Here is a 20194-nt window from a genome sequence, read left to right as displayed (position 1 = left end):
AAGCGGCCGTTGGGCCGCGCGGCGGCGGGCGCCTGAGGCGGGCGGTGAGTGCCGGGGCCGCGCCGGGCGGGGCGCGGCGGCCTCCGGAACCCCGGGCGGGGGTCCCGGCCCTGCCCCCGTCGGGAAAGCAGCGCTGCGGGGACGGGGCTGCGCCAGGGGGTTACTGGGCTGAGCACCATGGGGCACAGTAAAAATAATAAAAACAGACGGAGCGTCGTGACTGCAGGCTTGTATTTTTTTTTTTTTTATTATTTTTTTTTTTTTTAAGGGAAGTTTGGTCAAGAAGTTCCTTTTTGTCTTTTTGCCTCAGGTTTTTGTAGTATCGAGTAACGAGTTTGTAAGGTGGAGTGCTCGGCTGAGTTCCTTTCTAGTAATTCTAAGCCTAAGGTGTTTGAGGAGTGGCAGAGGGAGCTGGGGTTCTTCGGCCTGGAGAAGAGGGGGCTCAGGGAAGATCCTGTTGCTCTCTACAGGTACCTGAGAGGAAGGTGTGGGGAGCTCGGGGTTGGCCTCCTCTCACAGGTACCTAGTGATAGGACCAGAGGGAATGGCCTCAAGTTACACCAGGGGAGGTTTAGGTTGGAAGTTAGGAGACATTTCTTCTCAGAAAGAGCAGTCAGGCATTGGGATGGGTTGCCCAGGGCCATGATGGAGTCCCCATCCTTGGGGGTGTTCACAAAAAGGCTGGACCTGGTGTTTAGGAACATGGTTTAGTGAGTGACATTGGTAGCAGGGGGATGGTTGGACCAGATGATCCTGAAGGTCTTTTCCAACCTTAATGATGCTATAATTCTGTTTTGGTCTTTTGGTTTGTAGTGGCTGAATGCTACCTGTCAGCAAGATAAACTACATCACAGAATTCTGTATCTTGAGATAATACCTTCATGCATGTGCTGTCTGGCAGTACGTCCTCACTACTTTGCCTGGTAAAACACAAAGTACTGGTTTTCTGGCAGGAAGAGGCATTCCAAAGTCTGCCTGATTCTAGCAGAAAAGCAAATGATAAATTTCTGCTCAAAGGTTTCACAGCTGAAATCATTACTTTTATGCAGGCTTTTGGGGAAATATCATGAAGGATAATGGTAATTATTCTGAAGGATAAATAGCAACTCTCCATTGCCAGTTTTTTAGATCTCTCATGGCAGCTTTTTTTTTTTTTTTCCAGTCTCCCCAACCTCCACCTGAGAACTTACTAATCAGTACTGCTTGCTTTAAAAGTATAAATTTTCCTGTACTTTGTCCCTTTGAAAAAGCTGTTCTGGGTGTTCGTGATCTCCTGCATTGTTGATTCTATTTTGTTGTCATTTTTTTCTTCTTGCAGTCCTCCTTGCAGGATAGTTCTGCAGAGAGAGGCACCTCTTTGTAGTTTGTTTTGTGTCATTAGATGAGTCTGTTCTGTGAAGCAAAGCTCATAATAAAAGCAGGTTTTCAGCTTGAGCGTGACAATGTAGAGGTTGAACTGGACCTCTTGCTCATAGTTCCAGTTAGCTTAGTCCTATCTTGAAGTATCTGGGCAGCCTGTTGCTACACTTCCCCGTGAACAACTTTAAGCATTCTTAATGGATCGTCTAAATAGAGAAGTATTGTCTGATTTGAAACAGCAAAGAAACTTGTTCGCTCATTTTTAGTTGATTTAGGAAGTCCTAAATTCTTGATATGCATTCAGATCTCTGTCTTTAAAGATCTGATAGTTGATGGGATTAGGCATTGCTACTTGATCCTGATACTGAAGGAATGAGGAAGATGAGTGGTATTAGTATTGAACCATAGCTCTGTGCTGTATTGTAACACTTTGGAAAGGCCTGTAGAAAAGATGACCTGTTAAATTTCAATAATAATTCTATTACATTTAGTAATTTTATTTTATTTTATTTTTTTTTTAAGGGGGAGAGTGTACGATATTACATCTATCTCATAATCTGAAAGAAGAATAGAATTTGGAATAATGGCAACAGGAGACCTAAAAGGAAGTCTAAGAAAAATAGAACAAGGACTTCGCTTGTTAAATTATCCAAGAGATGTAGATTATACAATGTAAGTAGCAGTGTGAATGAATTATGCTAATACGTGATGACAGCAAAATGTGTAAAGAAAATATGTATAAATATTAGCTTTGCATCCAGTGATGAGTAAGCACAAAGGGTATGTCTATGAAAAGTTGAGGTTTGATAAATAGGGACTTTAACTAGAGGTGATAAATAGGGACTTTAACTAGAGGTAGTGCAATTTTGCTCATCTAAGCGATCCTTAGAATAATTCTAACGTCTACCACTATCTTGCTGCTCTTTCTTCTGGTGTTTTTTTTTTTTTTTTTTCCAGTTCTGTGATTAATCTGTCATCTTCCTTATTTCTTTGTAAGTGCTAGCAAGACTTTCCTCAGGAATTTTCATCATGTAAAAATCACAAACAAGGTGTTCAACGCTGAGCTAGAAATGCTCTTGGGCTTTAGACCTGCCAATGTTAGAATGATATGAGAGGTCACACAAAATCATTGTTTCAAAAGTTTTACAGATAATAATAAGGACTGCTGAATGAGATACGTGGTAAGTTCCTATGACTCAAGATAGCTAGAGGAAAAACTTAAGGAGAAACAGTACAACTTGGGTGTCACATGCTGGCAGTATTAAAACACCTTTCAAGTAAAATGTTTGTAATCATGTAAATAAGGGCTTTTGATATCTCCTGATATATAAAATACTTTTGTTTCTCAACAGGTTAGTGAAGGGTGATCCAACTTCATTTTTACCTATCATCAATTATTGTTTTACATCTTTCTCTACTCAAATAGCAGAACTTCTGGTAAAGTGTGATGTGGAGCTTACAGCAAAGAGCGACTTGCGTTTTATTGAAGCTATTTATAAGGTATCTGTCTTCATATTCCCTGCAAAAGAGACACTATTTTGTGTATGGCCTCATAAAAACTAAACATCTAGTGAGAGTAAAAGTTTTTGGCTGTGAATAGGAACTGCAATTCAGTTAAGATTTAAGATGAGTAGTGACTAAATGTAGGGCAAGTTTTTATTTAGATTTTCCTGAAAATAGGAAAGGATATTGTTCAAATTTTAATTTTAGGACAGTCGTAGAAGCAGTAACATAAATGAGTTTTATTTTAGGTGTGAGGAATATGGAAATATTTGTTGCACAATAAGTTACATAGAGAGAAGTGACCTTAGAAGAAATCATAACCAGCAAAAAAAAACAAAAGTAAAAGTCAGTAATTGTAATAAAGCCACAACAAAGAAACAGTTATTTTAAAACATCAGGCCAAATTAATATTAGAAGTCTAGTTCTTAAGAGTTTATAAATTGAAATCAAATAATATTCTTTAGGCTGAATCAAAATAATTTTACATATTCTTAAATATAGACATAAGCATGTTTTATAAATGGAGACTGGATGTATTAACTAGTACTGGCTTATTCATACTAGCTTTCCATACGATGATAGCAGAGAATCCTTTACAAAGTCTCTGTGTGAGCCTTAGTTAGGCGTCCGACTCATTTGCTGATATCAGTACAAACTTACTGTGCATTCACTGTGGAAAGGTTGTTTTTAACTTTTTTTATAATTAACATCTATAATAAAATAATGTTTTAGACTGACATAAATTTTGCAAGTGTGATGTGAACAAAATACTTCTGGAAGAGGTGTATTGAAAATCTAGCCAGAAGAAACAGCTGAGTGTATGTAAACAACCAAATGAAAAAAGGATTCATTCTGAATTGCAGAATGAAAGAAAGATAAGAACCTGAGCATGCTATTTTTACAATAAATTATATGGTGATTTTTGAAAGCAAACTCTATTTTGTTGCAGCTTCTTCGAGATCAATTTCAATATAAACCAGTTTTAACAAAACAGCAGTTTCTTCAGCTTGGCTTTGCAGAGCGAAAAATACAGATTGTTTGTGACATTATCAACTGTGTGGTGAAAAAGCATAAGGAATTAAGTAACTTGAATAAGGTACTAATCAAATGGTAACTCTATTATGAGGTATGTTTCTTCTGACATATTCTTGGTGCTGCAGGTAGAAGGTGAAGATCAGTTTATCTGAAGATGAAGCATTACTGATAGTCAAAGTAGGGGGAAAATTAGTATGAAGTTCACCTAAGATTTTTAGAGTGCTGTTGGGTATACAAAAGATGTGAAACTGACAATGTAGTGTATAAACAAAATAGAATTACTAAAACAAAGATTAATCAAATACTTTAACTTTATGGTAGGTGGTGTATCTTCTATATTTCTCAACATAGTGAATGTTTATGTAACTTTACAGGTAGATTTTAAAAACAAAGCAAAATCCTCTGCTATGTTGAAGCTCTGGTAACATTTAATTAAAACATGAACTTGTGTTTGTGTTTTGGTGGTACGCATCTTAAGTCCGATTATTAATCATGTTTGATGGACATTGTTAAAGTATTTTTATCATTGTATGTTATATTTAAAGGCATCTTGATTTAAAAAAATAAATCAGTCTTTGTATTTTACAGGAGTTTGTTTCATATGATTTTATAACATCTTCAGAACTTGTATTTATTTCATTTGTCACCTTTGGGAGCATAATTACATACTTTTTTTGTTCCTGAAGTTTAAGTCTTTCAACTTCTTCAGTCTGGAGAAGAGAAGGCTTTGGAGAGACCTTAGAATAGCCTTCCAGTACCCGGAGGGGACCTACAAGAAAGGAGAAGAGAGGGACTCTTTCACACAGTGTAGTGATAAGACTGGGAGAAATGGTTTTAAACTGAAAGATTAGGATAAAAGATTTAGAATAAAACTAATTACCCTGAGGGTGGTGAGGCAGTGGAAGAGGTTGTCTGGAGAAGCTGTGGATGCCCCATCCCTGGAAGTTTGGATGGGGCTTTGGGCAGCTTGATGTAGTGGGAGGTGTCCCTGCCTAGGGGATGGAACTGGGTGATATTTAAGGTTCCTTCCATTCCAAACCTTTGTGATTCTATGAACTTTGTTGCAAGTTGTCATTTACACTTGTGACCAACTTTGTTGCAGCCTTGTGTAGGTGTTACCAGTATAATGCATTCATTCTAAGATCTATTTTTGTCTGTTAATTTAGTATATAATTTATTTAGACAGTGTTGTATTGCAGAGGTTTGAATGTCTTTGTGTGCTGTGCCTGTTAATGACACACCCTCCACCCCCTTTTCAATTTGAAGGTTAAATCCCAAATGAGGAAGAAACTCAGACCTTTAAAGTGTGAAATATGGTCAAACTGTGGTACTGTCCCTGCTGGTCCCAATGGCAGTGCTGTGAATTCCAAACAGGTATGAATGTAGTTGTTATATTGTATGTCTAAATGTTAATCTGATTTATAATCTAATCTCCCAGGCTCTTTCTAGAATATGTGCTTTCACTTCTAATGTTTGATCACACTAGGTATCTTTTTCAAAATGTGCATGACTGAAATAATAGCTATGTTCTGGTTTTGGCTGAGATAGAGTTAATTTTCTTCACAGTGTCTGGTATGATGTTGTGTTTTGGATTTAGGATGAGAATAATGCTGATAATAAACTGGTGCTTCAGTTGCTGCAGAGCAGTGCTTGCACAGAGCCAAGGACTCTTCAGCACCTCGTGCTGCCCCGCCAATGAGGGGGCTGGGGGCGCACAAGGAACTGGGAGAGGAGGGCAGCTGACCCAAAGTAGTAAAAGGGATGTCCCATACCTCCTGGTATTACACTGAATGGGGAATACAGGGGAAGTTGGCTGGTGGGGGCTGCCGCCACTTGGAAAGGAGCTAGGCATTAGTTGATGAGCAGTGAGTAGGTGCATTGTGCATCACTTGTTTTGTACATGTTATTATTTATTATGATCACTGTTTCTTTCTTTTTTGTCCTATTAAACTGTCCTTATCTCAACCCATGAGTTTTACATTACCAATTCTTTTCCCCATCCCACTGGGAGGGAGGGAGTGAATGGCTTTGTGGTGCTTAGCTGCCTGCTGGGTTAAACCACAACAAGCTATTACTGAAAAAATTGTTTCTCTTTTACTGAGCAGCTGATCTCACTCTCGATAGTAACAATCTAGTAGTGTTATCTCTTAGTTGCATTATACAAAAAAGGAGGAACAGTAATCAAAATGAAGATGCAATTGGGAAAAAACAATATACATCCTTTTTGGAGATTGAATTGTGTTTGGCTTGACATTGTGCTGGTTTCAATGTAGGTTTCAAAATACCTTTTACTCTTCGGGTATGTGTGCAAGTATATTGAGAATTCCATTGAAGAAAAGAATGCCAGCTTCACTAAAACATGTAGTAATCTGCAAGTGTTTAGATAGTGCACAAAGCTAGTAATTATGGATTCTTAATCATTAGGTATTTTGTACTGTGAGAGGTAGAGAGCATAAGACTTGGGAAGAAGGGCAGAATTTGTCTTTCGCTCTCTTGGAGGAAAGTATTCAAAGAAAGTGAAACATGTAGCTAATAGGACTACTTTGGCAGTAGCCAAGGAAAAGAGTTCCAAGCTTCCTAGTTCTATTTATTTTTTTTCTTTTTGAATGGTATAGAGGTAGTTTTAATGTTGAAACTGTGTTGTTTCATGCCTCCGTTCATACTTTGAAATCTAATAACCTGAGAAATCATTAATGCTTTTTTTATACAATAAGAAAGGCAATTAATGATTTCAGTACTGTACAAGAAATACCAGGGTATTCAGTAGCTATGATAAATTGTGTGAATATTTGTTTTACAATTCTTTCACATGTATGTGATTATTTTTCAAAACTTCAACTGCTATTGCTTTCTATGTTTTGCAGCCAGTTGGGAAAAGTTTATTAGATAAACACCTAGCCTTTTTTTTTTTTTGTGATAGATCTTTTTTTTTTCTGTTAAGTGTCTGAGGAATTGCAGTTTCTTGTAATGATCAACACCAATGATTTTTTTTTTTGACATGCTCAAAAGGTACCTCAAGTAGAACGGCACTCAGGGAGTGAAGTTAGCGATGACCTTCATCCAGCGCCCCTTTGTTCAGCACCGCTTCATCCACCACCCCTTCCAGACGAGGGAGGTAATGAAGAATTGTGCATAGATGATGATGTTGTGGAAGTTCAATGTGAACAAGTAAGACTTTTTATTTTAGATGTCCACGTGTATTCTTAATATTTCTTATGGGACTTTTCTAAAGAGGGGAGGCTTTAAAAAAGATAGCTGGATTCTTCTTAAATGTAACTACAAACATAAATACACAACAAATGATAGGGGGGGGGATAAAAAAAAAAGTCAAAGTCTACTGTCTTTACAAGAGACAATTCTGTTAAATTTCTATAAAAGCTTAGTTCTGTGAATGCTGTTAATGACAATTCTAAAAGATTACTTTCTAACGTAGCAGAATGTGGTTGTTGAACATGAGGAAAATTCCACTTAGCTTATTTGATCAAACTATGAATTATATCTATGTCAAAATCAGAGAATGTGTTCTTATCCGTATTTTCAGGTCATAGAAGATAATTCTCAGATTGAGTTCCTAAGGACCCAGCTTGCTGATTGCCAGGAAAAGCTTCATAAACTAGATTGGATTGAAGATAGGCTACATGCTGTAGAAGAGCGACTGAAAGGAAAGATTACTATAGACGAGAAGGACTGGAATAATTTGTTGAGCCGAGTTTTGCTCCTTGAAACAGAATTACTGGTGCAGTCCAGAAAGGTATATCAACTTCCATTTTTCTTCTATAACAAAAAAGCACATATAACTATCAAAATATTTTTTTTTAGTGTTATGTAGACATTACCAGATAACAGAAGTGTTGCCAGACATGGCACTCTCAGCCTGTTTATGCTTTTCTCGCCTCCTGATGTATGCCCTTTGCTATTTTTATAGGGGTGATCTTGTATTCAAGTGCTGTTCATGGAGTTGGTGATATTTTTTTCTTTAACTGTGTAGTTCTGTTGCTTTCTCATGCTCTGAAGTAAAGCTCTCCATTGGAAAAGGTTTCCTTTCAGGAACAGCAGGTATAGCTCAGCATATAGGGGGGTTCTTCACAGAGAGGGTGGTTGTACACTGGAACAGGCTCCCCAGGGAAGTGGTCACTGCACCGAGCCTGTCTGAATTTAAGAAGAGATTGGACTGTGCACTTAGTCACATGGTCTGAACTTTTGGGTAGACCTGTGCGGTGTCAAGAGTTGGGCTTGATGATCCTTAAGGGTCCCTTCCAACTCAGGATATTCTATGATTCTATGATATTTTCATGAGTAATGACCATGTGTGGTTTTTATTTGTTAGTGAACTTTTAGAAGGAAGCTTTTGTAGACTTGTAATTATACTATATTTTGAAAACATACCATTTCTGTAGTGGAGGATTTCATTATGTCAGGGGTACATTTAAGCTTGCTTTTTTTGGTCCATGTCATCAAATTTTATCTCATACTGGACTGCAATTGTTGTTGCAGTAATCTATGAGGTAGCATTTTTTCCACTGATTCAGCTGAATTCATATCTTTTAATTCTCCACACTGATCTCTAATCATATACATCTGAAAGATTGTCTTCATTCTATATATCTAAAGTTGTCAAAAATAAGTGGTACAATGGAAAATAAAGAGTTAATGGGAAAAGTTAATTCCCTCTTTAGTCCTACTGCTATTTTGAGGCTATCTTGTAAATTTGTAGCCTAACTGATCTTTCTCCATTTTGCTCTTCCCTCCCGTTTTCTTCAGCCTTACTGAAGATGCTCGTTGTATTTTTAAATGTGGCAAGGTACTGTAACTGTGATGTGGCTGTATTTGACATATATGTCAGAGCAAATCAGGTGTTTTCTTACATTGAGACTCTTATTTCTCATGGTATTGAAACACCTTTGTATAAAGGCACACATTACATAATTTCATATATGTGCATGTGTTTTGAGCTTCAGTGACCCATAGCATCAATTTTGCCATTGCATGCTTGATTTCAAAATGTATTTGCATGTGTATCCAAAGGATACTGGGAGAATCTTCTCAGAAGTTGAAAACTTACGAAATACAGTTGATCAGTGTTTCATTTTTCTGTAGTTGTAAGAATGTTGAACTTACTTGTAATCAGGACCTCAGAGTTTATATCTGGTCCTGCAGTATGAAAATGTCGCTAATACTTGTACATAGTGTATAAAGACATTTTAATATTTTTTCCTGTGTTTCTTGAAAGTGTGCTAGTAACAGAAAGTCGTGAAATAGACAAGTGTTCAGACTAAGTGCTGGGATATTTCTGAAGGGTGTAGTTCAGACAGTAATGATTGACATTATCAATTACTTTTTTTTTTTTTTTTGCTTAAGAGTTTCAATGGCTACTTTTGACAGCAGAATGGGAAGGCTTGTGATTCAAACTAGTCTTTTTCCTTCATTTCTGTAAATTTGGTTTATTATTACTCTGGTATCATATGTATTGAAGTAGTTCAGATGTCTGGAATACCTGCTGTGAAAATACTTAACACTAATACCACTCAAAAATTTCCAGTAAGATAATTGTATGTCTCTACTAGATGATACTGTAAGAAATTATCTGCAGAAATAATTTTAATTTTGGTTTTGCTACTTCTTTCAAAGCAAAAGAAGCAGTTTTTACATTTAAAAAAAAAAAGTCTTAAACTGTAACTTTTTTTTTCAACAGTCTCTTGAAAACTGCCAAGAAATAACCCTTTGGTTCAGAGAGTTGCTTCTTCTTTGTTTTTATGAAATTCCATCCAAGTTGTTCTTCGTAGATACAGAAGCAATTCAGAATTACTGCTTTCTTCTTAGTTTTGCATTTTTCAGGGAATTTCTGGCATCTAGCCAACATAGCAGGACCACTCTAAGATCTGTATTGCACTGCTGCCAAAGTAGCAGCAGCTGTGCATTTAACTCTGGGAAAATCTGATAGCTGCCAAATCTGTTCAATGAAACCAATTGGGCAGAAGCAGTCAGTGCAGATAATCTTTTTTTTCTTTTTTTTTTTTTTTTCTCCTCTGCCTTCTCTTAATTGCAGTTGTCTTCAGCTTGTTCCCACACAACACCTACTAATTCTTCCTCATTTACTTGGATATAATTCCCTGTTAACTAATATAGTTAGTCCAGTACATAAAGTGATATATTTTACTGCAGGGTGAGATTTGAAATTATAGTAATAGTTACTGGTTTAAAAAAAAGTCTGTTTTTGATTTTTTTCCTAAACTTTGAAATTAGGAAATTGCACATATTTGTTGTGAGTAGAACATCGGTTTTGATTCCTTGTTTATGAACAACCTTTTCTAAACTAGATTGAGTGGAACTGAGAATCTTTCTAGAAAATAACGGTCTCATGTAGGAGCCTGAAAAACTAGCTTAAACTAGACTTTTGAGTTCTAACCATTTAACTGAAATGAATTTCAGTTCATCTTTACACTGATTTCTAGGACTTCAGAAGCTGCATTTCTGATTATCAACTGTAAGTGGAAGGTTTGCTTACTTTAAGCTTCACAGCAGCCACCATCAAGATATAACTGTTAGCACAGGCTAAGTACAGTGTAACTGTTCATATCTGTGTAGTGCCAACATACTTGGATTGGTGTAGCACATGCATGCATATTTGGTACTTACGTATAACTTTGTTCAGTCAAAAGATGTCTTAAACAGGATATAAGGCTAAAATGCAGTAAACTTGTATTTCAGAGAGACTTGTCATCAGAGTTCAGCAGTGTATGTCAAGAACGTACTTCTAATACGATTCCAGTTTCTCCTGGTGAGTATTAATGTTTTTGTTTTTTTTAAATTAAGTCATATGCTAAGCACTTCTTGCTGACCTTGGCTAAAACAGTGGTTTTTAACTAGACAGTCAGTTGTGATTTAGAGACCTTTTAATTTAAATGCATGCTTCAGATAAGAAATGAATCTGCTAGCAATTTAATATTTCTAATTTATTCTTTAGAAGCTGTATTTACTCCAAGTGTTTTAAAGTTATTAATGCAAATACATGGCATATTAATTAAGTTGTAAATAACACTCTACCAAAAGTCTCAGATGCAAATTTAAGGTGCTATAGAGTGAAAGCTGTGAAAAGTAATAATGTTGGCTGCACTTCAAAGCAGTTACAATGTTTTTGTTTTTTTTTTTTTAAATAAAATTTTCAAGTACAAAATAAATTTGCTGCCACGGGTTTATTATATCTAAAATAGTTGCATGTTTTAAGTTCTATTTACTTATAAAGGGGCTCAGGGAAAACTGAAGTTTTTTGTTCATAATCTGTGCTGAACGTTCTCTCTAGTTTCATCCCTTTTGAAAAAACAGCTATCCTCACTAGCTTTTGCACTGAGCTTTCTTATCTTGAATACCACAGCAAAAGCTTTTTTCAGTCTTCAGCTAAATTTTGGAATACACAAGAAGTCAATGAAACAGTGTTAAGTGGGAAGAAAACTAAAAATATTCTCTAGTTCTGAAGTAATTCTTATTTATTAATGGTAGCTTCTTAGCCTATATGTTTCGTCACTTTAATTTGGTCCGTCTCCTCTATGGTGGCTATTATCCCTATAACCATTAGTTAGGAGAGTATTGCATTTCGTATTCTCATTTATTAGGCCTTTTTGTCCCCTTCTGGGATATTAGATAGAGACTGGAAAGGAAACTAAGAATTTACTTCTGTTAATCTGAGTAATTCAGTTTGCTTGGAAATTAGGAAGGCCTCTTTACAGACCTTTTTACAGACTTAAACAAACAAACAAAAACAAACCTTGCCACTTGTTTACTTGCTTTTGTATGTTCAATGATTTATTATTGACACTTGAGGACTTCATAGTCAGCAAGTAGGTTGATGTCTTTAAAAGGTAACCTTTATGTTTTCAGATTTAGAGAATTAATCTGAGTTTTCCAAAATATGATCCAGAAAATTGTAGGTTTAAAGGCTGTGCAGCCAGTCTTGATGCTTATATTGAGGATATGCAGTACTCAGAATGCATTTTTTTTTGCTTGTAGTGCTCTTCATGAATCGCTACTGTACTGAAGGAACACTTTTTAATTTTAATTGATTAAAATAATATATTTCAAGTACAGAATAGCGTAGCTGAACATGTTCCAGAGTTTTTATCTGTAGACGGTTGCAAGACTAAAAATAAGGACACAAACACTTGTTTTAAGTACTAAATTTTATTTTCCCTGACAATACTATTCTGAATTAAAGAATATCAAAGCCTTCCCAAAGTAGAAGATAGCATGCAGCACCCATTCATCAGAAACAGACCTAAAACTAGTCCAATGAGAGCAGAGCTAGGGAGACAAAAAAACTTATTTTTAGCTAAGTAAGTGATGACTTTATATTTTTGCTTATTAAAAGACAGGTTACCTTGCACAAATTAAAAATCATGTTTGAACAGGTGATTCACAATACAAATAATGTGAACATTCTGAAATTACTCTTAATATTCAATCCAGTAATTAAAGTTTAAGTGTTGATTTTACTGTAATCAGGATAAAAGGTAGCCTTCCTAGATAATCTTTTTGGAATTGGTCTTGTGTTATACATAATATACTCTACCTACCCTTGTTTTAAGAAATGAAAAAAAAACTAGTAGCTTTTTTTCCTCTCTAAACAATGCATTCTCTTCTGTTATTACATACTGTAAATCAAGCTATTTGATAGCTGACCTTGCAGTAAGAGAGCAAAAAGGCAAAGGTGACATAAAAATGAGTCTTTCTCAATAGATACAGAAAGGAAGGAGGAGATGCCAGAGAGTCTTCATCAGTCGTCTGGATACAGTTCACTATTATCCACAGACCCATCTCCTAAAGCCATGACCATTAATTCTCATGGTCTGACAGACATTTCAAAGGTAAGTAAAACTGGCAAGTGCTTAGTTGATTTCCTTTGTGGGGTCAAGAGAACAAGTAAGCATTCGTTTTAGTTGTATATACTACTAGTGAAAAACAAGGAAACTATGCAAAACTATGTCTAGGTCTGTCTCATAAAAATCCTTTCGATATGTAAACAGTGCTTAAAGTTACATTTTCTCAATGAATTTTTCAGGTTGAAAGTCCATCTGAAGAATGTTAGCTTTGAAGAGTTCACTAAACTTGTTGCTTTTAAATTGCAGGAGACAACAAGAGAAAGAATGGAAAGGATAAGTAAAATGTAAGTAATAGGAAAGGGCAGCAGGAATTCATTTCCCAGGAGGGAGTTGTACTGGACTGGACTAAGGCTTATGGAGAACGTACATATGTGTTCCAAACCTCAAATGTCTCTTCATCAGGTGTGGCATTTCCTTATGACTGCACTGGATAATAAATCCACTTACAGTTCTGTATTTTTAGGATGAGTCACTGTTTTGGTTTCTAAAAAGTAATAGAAAGCATTGTTACTAGTACTAACTGGAGATTAAAGAGTGTTAAGAGTTTGATTGACAAGGAATAATATCTTTTGATAGAATTTTCTGGAATGAGCAACTTTGCCTTTTACTGTATTTTAATAAGCATGTGTGAGTGTGTAAACTTTTTTTTTTTAATTTTCAGAATAGAAGAAACCTCAGAATTGTTGAAAACCTCAAGTAAGGCCTCTGAGAAGACTTGAAAGAACAGGTCTTCAGACCTGGTCTCTCTAGACTTACGGATATCAAAATTAATATGTATGTTTGTACAGCATTAAATTTTTAATATATTGAATTTGTAATGATCACTGGTGCTTATACTCCTTTCAATAAATATCTTTTAATGCATCCATGTATTTTTTTTTTTTCTCCCTGACTTTTGGTTTTAAAAATTGTTCAGATAACTTCCACCCTACCCTAGTCTTTTTGTGATGTGAAGTCATTAGAGCAGTGTATTTTTGTGTTGACATTTGTTAGCAGTGTGCTAACTAATATGTTTTTTAAAGTGTGAGGTTGAGGACCGTGGTTTACATCCTGTTGGAAACACTCCAGCTGGGACTTGCATATTGTACCCAAGAGGCTTTCCTACATACCATCTTACCATCTGTACTGATAAATAAGTCTTAATGAAAACTTAAATACATGATTTTAAATATGTACCCTTTTTACCGTTTTTTTTTTTTTTTTAATACAAATTTTCATGCCTAGCTGGAGCACACCAACATGTTATGGATTCCATTAACACTGACAAAGTGAGGGTCATTTTGATCCTAAGCACTGAAATATGCAAGTCAGTCCGTAGACTTTGACTGCGAGAAATGTGTTGAGTGTTTTAGTACTGTTACCCAACACATTTTAAGACCAGCAGCACAGATGGAGACCATCCAGTATACAAAGATACAAAACACTTCTATGATTTGAAGCCATATTAAAATTTCTCTTTAGAGATATAAGTAGGTATAAGACTTCTATAAACATTATACAATCAAACCAAAGAGGCGTGGGGTATGATAAGATTTATTACACATATGCCTATCATATCAGGATTTCTTTGTGCTATAATACCTACTTCGCGTAAAAGGTTTTTGGAGTTTGATATCATAAAAATTGGTGGATTTTTTTTTTTGGCAGAGTTTGTAGATGAAGGCAAAAGCAGCTGTTCGACATTATGATGTAAAAAATGATTTATGTGTTTTAAAGGTAATTACAATTCTTTTCTATAACCATATGGAATTTAAGTTGACTATTTTACATACAAAGAGCAACGTATGTGGATCCATTATGCTCTATAAACTGGAACAAGAGGTTTGTTTTTTTTTTTTTTTTTTTTTTTAATTTTGCATTAGAACTCTTTCTTCACTATACTTGTTTCAAATAAATAAATACAAGCTAGATGATGTGAACTAGTTTTGCCGTTTTTGAAAACAGACCTTGTAAATTACTTCATTAACCTAACAATGAAATGATTTTTTTTTTCTAAATGTGAGAAGAAACCACTTAAATAGAAAATAGGTGCTATCTTCCTAAAATAGGACTGCAGCACCATCTTGTGGAAATAATTTATACAAAATAATAAGCAGAGTAGGAAAAAAGTATACAATTAAAAACATTGTTTTAAACTAATGATGATCAATGACTTAAGTCACTTTCAATGATTAAGATCTGGTACTTAATTTGTATTGCAGATTACTCAAATTTGGTTGTACTGAACTGTGAGACAAGCTGAGTCCCAGCACTTAAGCCTAATTTGAGTTGGTTTTCATCATTAGAATTGTATTCAAGCTGAGGGCTGTCATTACAGTGTGCCCTAATTCCTTATGAATGTATCTAGTTATCTTAATTATTCTTGGAGTTACTTTTACATGTCTAACAGTAGTTAGTAGAGACATCTTTGAACTCCAAAGTCAAAATAATTGTTGCTTTTTTTTGTCTGTTAACCTGGTGTAATTGTTAAAAGAGTTTTGAATAAATACTCCAGTACTGTATTTTCTATCTTTATTTTTTTTAGCTTGTGCTGCTGGTAAAATAGTAATAGTGTGACTTCAGTTTAGCTATCCTTGGTGTGGGTGGCAGTTTTCTTACTGTGGAAGATCAAATACGTGATTGTTCAAATGAGCTATTCCTTTTAATTTCTTAAAATCAAGAATATGTGTAGAGTTGGAGAAATAGCTATCTGGTGCCCATATACTTCACAATAGGTATCTGTTTTTTCTTTTTCTTCGTTGCTGAAGTTGTTATTATGTATGGCAACTAATTTGTTCCCCCTTTCCCATTGGCTTTTTTTTTTTTTTTTTTTTTACGAGTTACATTTATTTTTGTTTTGTTATACTCATGAAAAGCTAGGTACAGCTAAAATCAGAGATATGGTGACACTAAAATTCAAGAGGTGCATTCTTGTTTTGTAAAGATTAGATTTCCAGAGGAGGAATAAAATATGGTGATAAAAATGTGAGAAGCTGCTAATATTAATGAAATTAATTTAGTTACTTTTTATTAGAGATATTTAAAATTCTTTCTCAATCATCAATGTTCAGAAGTTAAACCAGCTTATTTTTTATCAACTGCGTGTTTTGATATGGGATGTTAGCTTTTTTCTAACAGTCTGAGTTGCACTTTCTGTGCACTATATGTTGCAATTTAAAATTATGTATTTGACATTACAGTTATAATTCCAAACACTTTATGCCAATAGTTCCTTCTCAGTTTCTCTGTTGGAACTTTTTAAAACTCTGTATGGTAAAAACCTAAGGAGTTCACCCATAACACTCAGACAGCACAATAAGCTTTGTTAAGAAAGATTAGATCTGCAAAAAATGTCTCATAGTATATTAAAGTGTTTCATATACCATGGTAGTACGTTGCTTCTGTAGTCTCTAGGCAGAGCTGTGCAACAGAGGTCTGTTTTTTTGTTCTTTGTAAAATACTTAGGATGATGCAGCTATGCCAGAGGAACAATCAATGCAAGGGTAGTTATAAAAATATTTGGCAATATTTTTATGTGTACTTTGATTAACCTATTTCTAAATACCCAGGCATTTCATTATTGTACAGCAAAGCATTCACTTGGAATAAGACAACAAGATTTTTTTTAGTGAGCAAAATTTAATGAAGTTATTTCCCATTGTGTTTTAAAAGAATGCATCTTCACTACAGCTTAAGAACAAATCTGAAAGGTTAATATTTTTCTCTTAAGGATACATATGTTTTTTCTTGTTTGTTTTGTTTTTAACTTAATTTCCCTTGGCTTTAAATCTAGGATGCATTTCTCATTCAGTCTGCAATTAAAATACACAGAATTTGAAATACAACAGACTACTTTTTTCTAACACTGACTTCTGGTCTTATATGTCTTGTTTAATTTGACAACTGGCAGAATGGCCAAAAAAATAATGGAATTAATGAATGTCTTAATGTTTCCTTACCACTTCCAGACATAATAAAATACTTCTGAGCATATTGTGTCTAGATCAGCTGTTCAATACATGACCTCCTACACTTTTGCAGTAAATTAGTGCAGTTTGGGGTGTGAGAGGTTGGTTGATTTGGGGAGCAGGAGGTATCTAACCAAGAAACATCACTCTTCACACTTTTCTTTTTTAGTTAGAAAGCTTGGGTTTCGTGGGTACAGGGAACATACTTTTATGCTAGGACTTACAGATCCCAGTAGTCTTGGGAGGAGTGGTGGGAGATAGAAGACAAAGTTTATTGGATCTAATGCCTGAATAAACCTTTCGAAAGCTTAAAAAGAAAACAAAGATAATAACAAAATAAAAACACAAAACCTTTAAGTAAAGGTACTCTACTAATGCATGTGATATTTTGGAGCAGTTGAAGGAAATTATTTAAAATGTTTGTGATTTGAGCATTTCCAATTGGGGAAAGATATCATCATAATATTAATGATATGATATTTCTTTGCATGAGTATCCTGGCTTATTTCATGAGATGTAACAAACTCAGTAGCTTTGTGTATGCAATGTGGCCTTATTTAAGTGTAGAAGATGCTGTATTTTTGGTTACGAAACTCTCATTCTCTTTAGACACCTTCCAGAGCAGATACTTGATTTGGAATTGGTAATGCTTTTTATAATCTGGGAGTAAACTGCTCTAATTATAGGTTTACAACAGCAAGCAGTAGTGTGGAGCAATGGTGTTCTAGTACAGCAAAAGGAGTTATTTTTCCCCTCACCTTTACCTTTCTAGTTATCATGAAGTTAACTTTATATGCAATAAAATAAAATAACTTCTGATGATTAGCTCCACCACCAGAGTGTAGTTTTTCCCGTTAAGTTTATAAGGATTAATTTTTATCAAAAATGCTATCAGAATATAATACCTCAGGGTATTTTAATAAAAGATACAATTATATTTCTAAAAAATACTGCAAGGTTTTCTTAGATTTTCATGGTTGTATTTCTATTCTGATCTTATCCAGTGTTGCTGCACTTCATTGAATGTATGCTGAAATATGAACTGGGATTAAGGGAAATACAGTTAGAGAGCCTTGAATGCTTTCTGTGAATGCTGAGAATAGTTTCATAAAGCTGAACTATTGGCAGTACCAGCTTAAGGGATTTCCTTCCTCTGTTTCCCATTCCCATCTGACTGTGCTGTGAACTGCATTTCTTAGCTGTTGTGACTTACATATACTAGTCTGAAAATATGACATGCAGGGTATTGTATTTTTTTTTGTTTTTCTATCCACATCCACAGATAGCTCTGTGATTCACCTTATGACATGCCATACAAACATCTGTGTCTAAACTTCCAATTGGAGCAGCATACTGTGCTATCAACAGGTAACTGGGCAGCAGGAGAGAGGATGTGTCAGGTTAGTGTTTTTACTGCTGAAGAATTTTTCTCTGAGCTCATAGTAAACCAGAAGTGAAAAAGTTCTCATGCAAAGTCTTGACATTTACATTCATGAAATCTTGGGTTTTTTGCATGTTTGTTTAATTTATGTTTGAATTGACCAAATGAAAGGGCCAATGTGTGTTAGAAAGAACATGTAGAATAGCATTACAGGGAATCTAATTCTGGAATTGGGTTTGCTTTCAAGTTTTAAAATAGCTCTTTGTATTGCATGTGCTTCTGATTTTTTTTCCCAGCCTTGTGGGTTTAGCCTCTTAGTTTTCTTTGTGTTTTAAAAAAATAAATAAATTAAAAAATAAATTACTGCCCTCTTGCTAAATAAAGGGATCATAAAATGTACTGTCAAATGCAAAACAAATCCTTAGGGAATATGTTTGGTAACCTTTTGTATTATGTTACAAACATATATGCACATGTAAAGCATATGAAATAATATTCTGTTTAGATGGTCACACTATATTATAAAAATAAGAAGCAAATCCTCTCAACCTTCATTTGACTGTAAAGTGGCAAGGTAGACCAATTAATGTTGTTTAATTTAAGCGATATCAATATAAGTGAATTTTAAAATACATGAAGACACCAGTTATTTTTAGTAGTGCATGCCTGATTGTTTCATAGGTGATAAAGTTGACTGTGCTATACTTTCCTTACCAGACTGAGTTATGATCTGGGATTACATAGAATCTTTATCCATATATTGTTGCATAAGTTATTTATAGTTATTTTATATCTGCTTTCTTCAACTGTAAAACTAAGAGATTCCTCTTGTTTTCCTCTTGAGAGTATTATGAGGTTTGGTTCATTGTTTATGCCCACTTTAGGAATTACTTAAGAAAAAAGCTATTGGAAAAAATTGTAGTCTGGTTTTAGGAGGTCTCTTAATTGAAACCATTCCATTGGAACCTATGGAAGGAACTGAAGGGTGAGTTCATGAACTTACTTGAGCTTATGTATTAGTAGTAACTTAAGCTCCAGCTTCTTGTAGTTATAAAAGTAGTTGACAGCTGCGATAATTTCAGATAAAGTAGTTGTGCTTTTGTGTGAACTACAGAAAAATAGGTGCTGATATGGTGGGGGATTGCTAGACTGAATACTTTATCAAATCATTTTTTAAGCTGTGATGCAATGATTTAAGTCTCATGACTTAAGTTTCTGTAGGTTTTTTTTTTTTTTTTTTTTTTTTTTTTTTACATGGCTGTTAGAACGTTTTTTTGTCCCTAGTATCCACATACCTGCACAGAAGGAAGGGATCCAGTCTTTATTTTAGAATGAGGGGGAAAGAAAAACAATCATTCTAGTGATTTGGAGAGGACTGAAAAGGATTGATGGTCTTTAGCTATTTTGCAGTTGATTTCAGGAGTTTGGCCTTAAATTAATTTTTTCTGATAGGCTTGGCTTTGATATGCTGTTTGGATTTTTATTTAGTGACCTATCTGATAGTCTTGACTCCAATTTATAAGATTGACAAATATGTACTAACTGACACTGAGCTAGAACAATAGGAAGGTGTGATCTATCTGTAGTCTGTGGCAGTGTGCTTCCCCCAGGCCCTCAGTTTGGCTGCTGTCTTGCTTAAACATTGGCTGCAGCAAACAATACCTTGCTCAGGCAGGTAGCAACCACAATATCAGCTTAAACTGGATGCTGGAGAAACTGACAGACTCAGCAGCTAAGGGCCAATGGAGCATGCACCAACAAATCTATGACTATTCATATTCATCATCTTGCCCCATAAATAGTGAGGAACCCAAGAGCACTTTGAGCTCTTCTGCATGGCAGCTGGCTGCAGGACAGATTTTCCCTGAGTAGGGACACTACTCGAGGTCATGCCTGATGCAGAGATCCCATACTCCTTGCAAGAGATTCCTTGCTGAAACTCCTTGGTAAATGTTTAGTAGCTTACTAAACTTTATAAAGTTTGCTAAGATTATACCTTAGATTGTGCACAAATAATCCTTAGACATAAACTGTTGACCAAGTCTGGTCAACAGTTCACTAGGTCACTAGGAGTGGATTCAGCCACACCTAGTGGA

At 35.2% G+C, this 20194-nt stretch overlaps 1 protein-coding gene across 1 annotated transcript; it reads left to right on the top strand.

The window, feature by feature from the left end:
• Positions 1-10: 10 nt before the first annotated feature.
• Positions 11-13634, top strand: CEP44 (centrosomal protein 44). The gene is made up of 11 exons (XM_032187295.1): positions 11-44; positions 1882-2031; positions 2712-2859; positions 3812-3958; positions 5164-5271; positions 6907-7065; positions 7439-7648; positions 10606-10675; positions 12628-12755; positions 13017-13054; positions 13432-13634. The coding sequence occupies exons 2-11, from the start codon at positions 1943-1945 to the stop codon at positions 13487-13489; spliced, it is 1155 nt and encodes a 384-aa protein (XP_032043186.1). The 5' UTR covers positions 11-44; positions 1882-1942; the 3' UTR covers positions 13490-13634.
• Positions 13635-20194: the final 6560 nt, after the last annotated feature.

Source organism: Aythya fuligula, chromosome 4 (assembly GCF_009819795.1).
Source record: "Aythya fuligula isolate bAytFul2 chromosome 4, bAytFul2.pri, whole genome shotgun sequence".
NCBI lineage: Eukaryota > Metazoa > Chordata > Aves > Anseriformes > Anatidae > Aythya > Aythya fuligula.
The sequence above is the reverse complement of the archived record's forward strand: the minus strand, read 5'-3'. Positions and strand labels throughout refer to the sequence as shown.

Bases quoted from the DNA above. Each gene is read 5' to 3' on its own strand.
- CEP44 (XM_032187295.1), top strand. From the start codon at position 1,943: ATGGCAACAGGAGACCTAAAAGGAAGTCTAAGAAAAATAGAACAAGGA. The intron at 3,959-5,163 runs GTACTAATCAAA...TTCAATTTGAAG, and splicing joins AATTAAGTAACTTGAATAAG to GTTAAATCCCAAATGAGGAA. The intron at 7,066-7,438 runs GTAAGACTTTTT...CCGTATTTTCAG, and splicing joins TGGAAGTTCAATGTGAACAA to GTCATAGAAGATAATTCTCA.